At 37.2% G+C, this 12,175-nt stretch overlaps 1 protein-coding gene across 5 annotated transcripts in view; it reads right to left on the minus strand.

Annotated features, from left to right (window-relative positions):
* Nucleotides 1–12,175, minus strand: part of CLCN3 (chloride voltage-gated channel 3) — a 108,558-nt gene that overhangs the window by 73,911 nt on the left and 22,472 nt on the right. For all 5 annotated transcript variants that reach the window (XM_021938938.2, XM_021938941.2, XM_021938937.2 and 2 more), the window contains exon 2: nt 11,560–11,735. In XM_021938938.2, coding sequence (XP_021794630.1) covers nt 11,560–11,719 — 160 coding nt within the window. In that variant the 5' untranslated portion in view covers nt 11,720–11,735. The remainder of the gene's footprint in view (nt 1–11,559; nt 11,736–12,175) is intronic.

The following is a 12,175-nucleotide window of genomic DNA, read 5'->3' on the forward strand; positions in this document are numbered from 1 at the left end:
GTGATTTTGACTAGTCAGACATCCTGTAAAATGTCATCCAGTCTAAGCTCATCAGTTGCTTTTCTTGTGATTAGACTAGGATTATGGGTCTTTGGAAAGACTATCACAAAGGTGACATGCTCTTCTTGTCACATATCAAGTGTACATGATATCTATGATATATCACTGGTGATATTAATGTTCACTATTTGGCTAAGATAGTGTTTTCCAGGTTTTTCCCTACTCTATTCTTTGGAAGTAAGCCAATAAGTCTAGCCCACCCTCAAGGGAGGTAGGAATTAAGCTTCTCCTCTATAGAATGGAATGGGTACATAAATTATTTGATGGGAGATTTGTCTCTTTTACCTCATATTTATTCAATTCTTTATATCAACTTATATCCTTTATATCATATATATAGGATTATTTTATACTTTGAGTTATAATTCACGCTACATTATTTTTGTTGCTCAAATTATTCCAGCTTTGACACTTGGGAGCTTTTTCAGGTAACTTCCTGTGTTCCTTTGATGTGCCCCCATTCTTTTGTTTTATGAGTACTTCTTCACTCCTGGTACTACAAGACACTCTGGCCACATTTTATATTTCTACTCTCTCAGTCCTAGACTCTGCCATTCCTCCTAGGCAATCCAAGTCATTACTAAGATCTAAAGTTAACCATTCAAGATTTTTTTTTTTAAATTGAGATGGGGTCTTGCTCCGTCACCCAGGCTGGAGTGCAGTGGCAGATCTCGGCTAACCTTGACCTCCCCAGGCTCAAGTGATCTTCCCATCTCAGCCTCCTGCATATTGAGGACTACAGGCAAGCATCACTACATCCAGCTAATTTTTCTATTTTTTTGTAGAGACAGGGTTTCGCCATATTGCCCAGGCTGGTCTCGAATTCCTGGGATCAAGAGATACACCCACCTTAGCCTCCCAAAGTGTTGGCATTACAAGTGTGAGTCACCACACCCAGCCAACCATATAAGATTTTTATGAACCTGGGATAATCTATATGAATGTCATGATGTAGGTGATCTGTTTGATAGCTGCAGAAAGTATAGTAAGTTTAAACTTCGGGCACCCAGGCCAAAATTATCATAAAGGACTCTCATTTTTAATATCATTTAATAACATCATTTCTTCTACCATATTCTTTTATTTTGTTTCCAAAACTAATCTGAGTCAAGTAGGTAGAATTGGTATGTTTCCCTTCATTTTTCAGATGAGAAAATCTAAAAGGGTGTGATAATACTGACTAATGTCAGGCAGGTAGCCATTTTCCTCTGTGGTTTTCTCCTGGCTTTCTATTCTATCTCCATTTCCTTCTGGATTGCACTACCATTTTGGTGGACCCTTATGCAATACAGTTTAACAATACAGATAAGTGGCTTATATCCTGCTACTCTACTGAATAACCCACTAGTTTAGTGTCCAGCTAAACCAAAACTTTATATAACTGTATTAGTTTAATAATTAAAAAGATCTGGGTGCTGTGGCTCACGTCTGTAATCCCAGCATGTTGGGAGGCCGAGGGGCACAGATCACTTGAGGTCAAGAATTTGAGACCAGCCTGGCCAACATAGCTAAACCCATCTCTACTGAAAAAAAAAAAAAGTATAAAAAATTAGCTGGGCACAGTGGCATATGCCTGTAGTCCCAGCTACTCGGGAGGCTGAGGCCTGAGAATCACTTCAACACTCCAACTGGGAGGCGGAGGTTGTAGTGAGCCAAAGTATCACCAGGGCACTCTAGCCTAAACAACAGAGTGAGACTCTGTCTCAAAAATAATAATTAAAAAGGAAAAAAGACTCCTAAAAGGTATAAAATATGAGCAGCAAATATGTTAAATAGATGACTTTTACAAAGAAGTAAACTCTTAACAAGCTCCTACCCTATGCATGCCAATGTATTAGACATTTGTAAGAAGGAAGGATAAAACAAACAGTATATATGGCTTCCCATTATATATGAATATCCCTTCCCCACAAAATTTAGAAATAGAAAAAAATAAGAATGCTCATCAAGAGTTGAACTATGTAATCAAAACGTAATGGATCAGCTCTAAACAGAACTATGTACACAGGAAAATAAATTACAAACTAACAGAAATTACTAGGATAATTTTACTGAAAAAAAAAAGTGTTGCTCAATTTAGGAGGAGGGCAGGCTATAAACAAGTAAGACAAATACAGATAAAGTCAAGAATGCAAGCACAATAGAAGCAACACCCAGTTTACTACATACAAGGGGCCCTTAACTTTAACTGAGGAATAAGGTAAGGCTTACTAAAGGGACTGAGGGCTAATTTAAGAAGCAAAGTACAAGTAGTACTTTAGTACTACTTGGTACTGGAATACTATTAGTATCCTAGACAAAGGACCACGTATAAAGACCTGGAAAAATGACAGCCAGGCACAAGCTCAAAACTAACATTTGGGCAATAGTACAACAGAAGGCCCAATTACCATGTAGACAAAATATTTAGTTACACATCAAGTTTAAACTGTTAATATGTTCTATCCTATATACAATATACCTCAGAATGACCTGGAAGTTTAAATTCAGTTTTATAATTCGGCAGCCAAATTGCTGACAATTTGGAAAATACTAAAAATATAAAGAAGAATTATAAATCTCCAAATTCCATCATGAAGAAAAAAGTACATTATTTTGGTGTATTTTCCTCCAATGTTTTTTCTGTGTGTGTACATAATATTGAAGAGAATTGGGAAATCATATATGCAGATTTTACCCTTTTTATATAAACACTTCACTCTTAAAGTTTTTAATACAATATAACAAGTCACCTTATTCATGTACCCAGTGTGCATTTGGCAGCCAGCTTATGTTAGAATTCTCAAAGTGTGGTCAAGTATGGTCGAGAGACTCCAAAAATCTTTCTCAGGGGTCCATGAGGTTAAAAACACCACTTTCAATAATACTAAGCTATCCCTGTCAGTTTCCTACACACTGCCATAAACTTAGTTGCTTAAAACAACACAAATTTACTTTCTTATAGTTCTGGAGACCAGAAGTCTAAGATCAAGGTGTCAGCAGGGCAGTGTTCCTTTTGGAGGCTTCAGGGGAGAATCTGTTTCCTTGCCTTTTCTAGCTTCCAAAGGCCACTTTCATTCCTTGGATTATTCTCACATAACCTTCACAGAAAAATTCTCACGCCTTTTTCTCACTTCACTTCTTGTTTCCATTACCATGTCTGCTACCACTGACTCTGATCCTCCTGCCTCCCTTTTTTAAGGACCCTTGTGATTACATCAGAGATACCCAGATAATCCAGGATAATCACTCCATCTCTAGATATTTAATCACAAAGTCCATTTTATCATGTAAGGTAACATACTTACAGGCTTTAGGAATTCGGGTGTGGGGAAGGCCATTATTAAGCAGACCATAACATTATTTGTCTTGTTCATTGTATTGGCCTTTCATTTATAGTACAAAAGCAATAGTGAGGAAGACAGCCTGATATCTACCATAAATTAAAACAAACAGTGGCACCAAAATTTACTAGAAGGTGTTGTATTGGGCAGGCATGGTGGCTCACACCTGTAATCCCAACACTTTGGGAGGCTGAAGCAGGCAGATCACTTGAGATCAGGAGTTCAAGACTAGCCTGGCCAACATGGTGAAGCCCCATTTCTACTAAAAAGACAAAAATTAGCCAGGCGTGGTGGTGCACACCTGTAATCCCAGCTACTCGGGAGGCCAAAGCATGAGAATTGCTTGAACCAGGGAGGCGGAGGTTGCAGTGAGCCAAGATCATGCCACTGCACTCCGCCTGGGCAACAGAGCCAGACTCCGTCTCAAAAAAAAAAGAAAAAAAAGCAGTTGTTATATTTTTCACCACCATTAATTTGCAGAAAACAAAAGCCTGTTTCACTTCCAAATATTCTTGATAAAACGGTAAGTATTCATTTTACTAAATCACAACTCTTGAGTATACATCTTTTTAATATTCTGTGTAACAAACTAGAAAGAATGAACAGAACACTTTCACTCATACTGTTGTACAATGGTTCCATTTTAAGGAAAAGCACGTGTCGGAATATTTGAGTTGTGAGCTAAACGTTTTTCATGGTACACTACTTTTTTTTGAAAGAAAAGCTGACACATCACTTTAGTTATTTAGGCTAAAGATTTTGCCAGATATTTTCTCAACCTGTCTCTTCAAGTAAAACAACTGACAGTATATTGTTGCCAATAAAAAAATTAGAACTCTCAAGCAAAAACCAAATTTTGGAAAACTTGTATTCATCACTGTGAGCCACAAAGCTTTCCAACACTTTGGAAGGCCGAGGTGGGAGGATCACTTTAGCCCAGGAGTTCGACATCAGCCTGGGCAACATAGTGAGATACCGCATCTTTACAAAAAAATTAAAAATTAGCTGGGTGTGTTGGTACATGCCTATAGTCCCAGCTACTTGGGAGGCTGAGGTGAGAGGATCACTTGAGTCCACAGAGGTCGAGGCTGCAGTGAGCCGTGATCATGCCACTGCACTCCAGCCTGGATGATAGAATGAGACCCTGAATTAAAAAAAAAAAAAAAAAAATATTTTGAGGCCAGGCACAGTGGCGCATGCCTGTAATCCCAGCATTTTGGGAGGCCAAGGCAGGTGGATCACCCCTGAGGTCAGGAGTTTAAGACTAGCTTGACTAACATGGTGAAACCCCATCTCTACTAAATACAAAAAATTAGTCAGGCATGATGGCACATGCCTGTAATCCCAGCTACTTGGGAGACTGAGGCAGGAGAATCACTTGGAACCCAGGAGGCAGAGGTTGCAGTGAGCAGAGATCACGCCATTGCACTCCAGCTTGGGCAACCAGAGCAAAAATCTGTCTCAAAAAAAAAAAAAAAAAATTGAATGAAGACTCCTGACTTTGCCCACGGGCACAGCCTTTACTTTTCATTAAGAGGACTTCTGGTGGCTTCTATTCAGTCTTACATTCAGCTGGGCTGTGTTCTATTGCTAAAGAAAAACTAGCTAAATGTAAATAATACACTCTTTTATAATATAGCTCTGTTATAATTCTAAAATCACTGTTATCTAATATATACCAAACCTCAGGAAAAATATACATTGATGACCTCCTGAAACTGTCTATACAGTCCATCTATTCAAAGATACTCTAAAATACACCTATGAATCCTGCCAGAACATCACAAATAATCAATGTTTATACTATACAATAATGGTGTCTTTGTGGAATCTTGTGATTCAAGTAGGAGATATTGAAGAATGTTAATAATAAAAGCCCCATTAGGCTGGGCGCAGTGGCTCACACCTGTAATCCCAGCACTTTGAAAGGCCGAGGCAGGTAGATGGCTTGAGCCCAGGAGTTGGAGACCAGCCTGGGCAACAAGGAGAAACCCCGTCTCTACAAACAAAATACAAAACAATTAGCCAGTCGTGGTGGTGCACACCTGAAGTCCCAGCTACTCAGGAGGCTGAGGTGGGAGGATGGCTTGAGCCCGGGAGGGCAGAGGTTGCAATGAGCTGAGATCGTGCCACTGCGTATGACAGAGTCAGACCCCTGTCTGGAAAGAGAGCCTGGGCAACAGAGCCAGACCCCATCTCAAAACAAAAAACAAAAAACAAAAAAAGCCCTGTGAAACTTTACTGCTTACTCCAAACATATTCCTAAAAATCACTGTTTCATACACTAGATAGTAACCACTTCATAAAGTCACTTGGAAATTTATCTTAATATTAGTAATAGCGTGTCAGCTGAACAATTGGTTAGGTTTTTGTTTTATAAACACTTTGAATCATTTAACTAAACAGGTTCTTTTATTTACTTGCTGCTACAAAGTTTAGAGGCAAATTTGTAGTCTCCCCTTAAAATGTATATTGGTAAATCAGGCGTGGTGGATCACGCTTATAATCCCACCACTCTGGGAGGCTGCGGCAGGAGGACGGCTTGAGGCCAGGAGTTTGAGACCAGCCTGGTCAACATAGTGAGATCCCATCTCTACAAAACATATTTTAAAGTTAAAAAATAATAATAAATTTAAAAATGTATATTGGTAACTTTTATTGGTCTCATATCTACATTTTAGATCACCTCAAGTTGTTTTTCCTTTGCTTCATCTGTGTCAAATATTTATGCAAATGATTGAATTCTGTTTATCCTTTTAAGTTGCTTTATATCCTTTTTTGGAATGAAGTAGATTACTAGGATATTTCTCACCATAAGTAAATTTGTATTATGGTTTTACCTAATGAGATCTAAAACCCTAGTTAATATGAATCCGCCTCTTAGAGACAGCTAGTTTCATGCTGATGCCATGTTTCTGCATTCACAGGAGGAAGGGCTGGACCCTGTATTTGTGTTATGTACCCTCACTCTAAGAGGTGTCTTGACACTAAGAGATGGCCACTCAGCTTCTGGCATTATCACTCTGCATCTACTTTGCCAAGCTTCTTCTTTTGAAATGTCTTGTGTAGGTAGTAGTTATGAATATACCACCCAGAAGAATATGAGATGAATAAAGCTCAATCTAACAATAGATATTTGAATGAAAATACTGGAATCTCTTGTAATAGCTCAGAAGGTAGCTTAAGTTTTAGCAGGGTAGGATCACAACACCTTGACTAGGACAATCCACCTCTGAGCCTCGTCTACTATGTGGTTTCGGAGTTCTGAAGCTCAGAATGTTACATATATGGGAAGCAGAATACAATAATCTATGGATTTCTCTGGATTCCATTCCCAGTCACCACATGCCCCAAGATTTCCAATAAATCAGAAAACCTCACATTTGCATTTTAGTATTTCCAAAGGTTTTATTATTATTATTATTTTTAGAGACCGGGTTTCACTATGTTGCCTAGGCCAGAGTGCAAGGGCTATTTACAGGTGCGATCATAGCACCCGACGGCCTTGAATACCTGGGCTCAAGCAATCCTCTTGCCTCAGCCTCCCAAGCAGCTGGGACTGCAGGCACCTGGCTTCCAAGGCTGTTTTTATTTTTAGTTTTTAAAGTTATGTATAGATAGCAAATAAAACACTTAGGAGTGAGCCCTCTCAACTCTTACTCCTCTCACATCTCCCTCTCAGTCTATACATAATCAGAAACCTGGGAGAGGCCCCGATGTTGTCAAGTAAACATCTCAGATGTGATAAAAAAGGATACAGGGGCCTAAATTTTAAACTTACTAGCATATTCACGTTATCAACATAAATTAACTACTGAAAGTTAATTTGCTTAAACATGTGGCTGATTACAGTTTTTACCCCATAAGTCAATCTCAATAACTTCTCTTACTTCAAGTGAAGATAGTACTATTATAAGAATAATTGTAAAGCTGCACTCATGAACAGTCATGTGCTCCATTTTCAGTGAGTCAAGAGCCATATGGTTCTCTTTAATGAATACAATGCTGGCAACAAAATCTTGGCTCTCCTTTCCTGTCACTTGCGATAAAAAATTTTTGCATTTTCCATGGAATCTGAATTACTGACCAAACTGACTCATTCAAATTAGATATACCTAATATAAACACATTTCAGGCCTAATTTTTCAGCTTTCTGCTAGCTTAAATTTCTGACTGATACCACTAGTCATCATTATTCGGAATAACTTCTATTTTTTAATCACAGTGTACTCTAGATTGTTTAGCACTCACTCTGAGCAGACTGATTACATTTTTGAGATTATTAAGTACACAGTTACTTTCAAAGCAAGAGCTATGCAACAGATATCTACTGAAGTCAGCAGATTCCAAAGCAGTTTATCTCTGACAAGCTAAATCCTAATCCAGATGTCATATTTGAGTTCTAGAGCTACAGCTTTTCATTAATACTAGTAGAAATGTTACTGACATCTCATTTGAACATGAACATAAAAGAATGCTGCTTATGTTGGGGGTACAGAGTCTAACATATCTTTTTCCTCTGATACCTGCTTTAACCCATAGTGGGAGACCTAATGTGAGGCTCCAACTTCTTCCAAGACAATCCCCTTCCTGCTACTGTTAACAGGAGAATATCAGCTATGTTGAAAGAAAGAATATTCACTGAATATCAGCTATGTTGAAAGAAAGAATATTCACTGTCTTCAAAAAGGACATTCACGGTTTCACATATATAATACTTATCCCTATTGCTGGATGTTCATGCATTATCTTCCCTCTACAACAACCTTCCCAATTCTAAAGGGATATCAAAATGATATCTTTATTTGGTGAGATGTAACATTTGGAATCTGTACCACCGAATTTAAAACTCACACAGTTATTTTTGACTGTTACTCCACAACTTATACCTTCAACTACACTAACTTTGAGGACAGAATCTTTATATAAACTACCAATACACTGGGTACAGTGGCTCATGCCTGTAATCCCAGCACTTTGGGAGGCCAAGGCAAGAGGATCATTCGAGCCTAAAAGTTCAAAACCAGCCTGGGCAACATAGTGAGACCCCACCGCTACAAAAAATTTTAAAAATTAGCTGGGTCTGGTGGTGTGCAACTGTGGTCCTACTCAGAAGGCTGAGGCGCAGCCTCCTTGAGCCCAGGAGGTAAAGGCTGTAGTTAGCCATCATCGTGCCACCGCACTCCAGACTAGGCAAAAGAGCGAGACTGTCTCTAAAACAAGAAAAGAAAACACCAATGGTTGCCTACGCTATAATCATTCCAACTTTATACTTGCTAATTGGGCCTTCCTCTTATTTGCATGTTAAAGTGCCTAATTTCAGAGAAGGAATCATAATTGTCCTAACCAATCAGTAATCTCATTCCCCTTAGCCAGTTATCGATCTTGGGGTGGGCACGTGACCCAATTATGGCTGGTGACACAAAAGGAAGTCTATTGATAAGGTTCTAGAAAAATTATCCTCCCTGATAAAAGAGCAACATAAGTAGATCCTTTTTGTGCCCTTGCCCCATCCTTACTGCTTAGCACTCTCTCCTATTGAATACCATGAGTAAAGACATCACCAGCACTTGACGGCAATGGGAAGATGGAAGGAGTCAGCTCATCCTATGTCTTCCTACTTCCTGGAGTTAATTTTCTGCCTCACATAAACGGCTAAAGAGCTATTTAAACACAGAAAAAATGGGTATGCTATTAATTTCACCTAATGTTTCAAATGATGAATATATGTATTTTTCTTGTTTATAATTTTGTCATTAAAATTAGAAAAAAAAAATCTGTGATGAAGAGAGCAAATGACCAATAACAGCAAAATACTGTATTTTAAACCAGTAAATATCCAAGGGAGCTAGAACTTGAAGTGTCAATATTCTGAAAAGAAGTGAAACAAAAGAAGGTAAAACCCAATAGTCTCAACCATTTTTATTCTTGAGCTATTTCCTGTTGAGAAAATGGTGAGGAAGCAGAAAGGGGTAAAAAGAGGTAAAGTATTCTGAAGTCCCCGCATTTTCCATAAAGTGGTAAAAGTACTAATGCCTAGAACTAATAAATCAAGGATACATGTAATAATCTCTAGGGTAGCCTACTGAACAAAAAATAAGATATAACAAGGTATTGAAGGTAATAGAAATAACGAGAGAGGAAAGAACAGACGTGACAAACAGAAAACAAATAGAGGATGGTCTGAAACCAAACATATTGGTGATTATGTTAAATGCAAACAGACTATAAACCAATAAAAGACAAAAGCAAATTTAAAAAACAAAACTCATATATATGCTGGGCATTGGCATATGGATAAAATAAGACAAATATTTCAATGTAACACAGTAGAAAATGTAGAAAAAGATCTACAAAAATATAGTCACTTGATACATGACAAAGATGTCACTGTAGTACATTGAAAAAAGGAAAGTTTTTTCCAATAAATGGTGCGGGGCCAACCAGTTTTTCATATGGGAAAAAAATGAATCTGAACTCTTAACCCACATCATATTTAAAAAATTAACTGCAGGTAGATAAATATAAATGTGAATGACACAAAAATAAAACTTCCAGAACAAAACAGGAGAATATCTTTGTGACGTTGAAGTATGGGAAGACTTGTTAAACAGAACACAAAAAAACACTAAGAAGAAAGGAAAAGAAAAAAGTTTTTTTTGTTGTTGTTGGTGGTGGTGTTTGTTTGTTTTTTGAGACGGGGTTTTGCTCTGGTGCCTAGCAGGAGTGCAGTGGTGCAATCAAAGCTAATTTTTTTTTCTTTTGCATTTTTATTGTAGAGACAGAGTCTCGCGTTGTTGCCCAGGTTGGTCTCAAACTCCTGGCCTCAAGTAATCCTCCTGCCTCAGCCTTCCAAAGTGCTGGGATTGCAGGCATACGCGACTGAGACCGGCTTAGAATAAAGAAAAGGATTAGTTGGATTTCATTAGAATTGATGATATCTTCACCATAAGATTCCTTTAAGAGAGTAAAAAAACATACGACAGAATGAGAGAGATAACAGCAATACTGAAAATGTAGCTGAAAAATGATTCATAATCAGAATGCATCATGAACTCCTATAAAACAGGGAAAAGGACTGAATAGGTGCTTTAAAAGAAGCAGTCTAAAAAGCCGATAAACACACACAAAGGCATTTAAACTCATAAATCATCAAGCAAACATAAATGGAACCAAAATGAGAGACTACTGCAACCACACTAGAATAGTCAAATTTTTAACAACTGGTATCATGTATAGGTGAAGATGTGGAGTAACTAGAACTCTCACACACTGCTAGTAGAAATGTACATGCTATATCCACTTTGGTAATATCTTTGAATAGGGTAATTGACAAATAAAAAAAAGAAAAGGAAGTCTCTCTGACAGTATCTGATAACACTGAGATATACATATTCTATGATCCAAGCATTCCATTCTGTGATATATATCATACAGAACTGTGTACACACACATGAAACACATGCACATGAAAATTCACAGTGGCACTGTTAGCAATAGCCAAAATCTCGGGAAAAAAAAAAAAAAAAAAACCAACCAAATAATGAAATATCAATGTAGAATAACTAAATAAATTGAAGTGTGTTTACACAATGGGACATTACACTAACAATGAAAATAAGTTAACTATTGCTATACACAACAATATAGACAATTTCAAAACGTAAGTAAAAGCCACAGACATGAAAGAGTATACAGTATGAATTCCATGTATATAAAGTTTAAATGCTTACAAAACTAATCTAGATAGAAATAAAAATAATATTGAAACTGAAGGTGGAACAAGGATGGATTCTGAAACTACTGGTAATGTTTTATTTCTTGATTGAGGAGTTATATAATAAATGTTCACTTCGCAGAAATTCATCAATTTCCACACTATGATTTGATGATGTACACTTCTCTGTATTACATTATATTTAAAAGCTTACCCTTAAATGTAGTAGCTTCTTTTGGGGTGATGAGAATGTTTGGAACTAGATAGAAATGGTAGTTGCACAACATTGTGAATGTGCTAAATGCCACTCAATTATACACTTTACAATGGTTAAGTTTATGTTATGTAAATTTGACCTCAAATTTTTTAAGTTTCTGAAAACTTCAACCTCAATAAAAGTGTACATATTATTAGTGGATATTCACGAATACAAACATTAGGCTGTCATGCTGAACTTACCAACTGCAGTGTCACCATCTAATAAGTTGTCATCTTCAGATGTTTGAAAGTCCATAATCACACCTGCTCCATCTAAAAGTTCCTCATCACTGCTTGCACTTGTTATACTGTTGTAGCTGTTTCTATAGTAGCCTCTATGGAACAGCTGCTCAGACTCCATTTAGCTGTCTGATTATCTGTTGGAGGGAAAAAAAGGGAAAAAGTCTTAATGTTTTTCAAACATACAATAAAAATCATTCGGTTTAACATCACAAAAGGAAAGTTACGATCTATGTGCTAAAAAAATTAAATGCATTCACTGTAACAATAGTTACCTGTATTAAATATTTTGGGGTGAGGTAATAATTTTATTCTCATTACACAGCTGTAAAAAAGAATGAAGATTAGATCTTCAGGTAGATCTCCAATTGTTAAGTTGAAAAATGTGAAGTATATTTACATTTTTGCTTGTGTATGTATAGATTGTCTCAGGAGAGATTTCCAAGTAAGTTGCCCACAGGGTAGGGAACAAGACGGCTGAAGTACCAGGTTTGAAAAACAGACTGCCCCTTTTGAGGATTTTATCAGGTGTAAGTACAACCTGATTTTAAAAATAAACATATTTATTTCATTCTCC

This window comes from Papio anubis, chromosome 3 (assembly GCF_008728515.1).
Source record: "Papio anubis isolate 15944 chromosome 3, Panubis1.0, whole genome shotgun sequence".
NCBI lineage: Eukaryota > Metazoa > Chordata > Mammalia > Primates > Cercopithecidae > Papio > Papio anubis.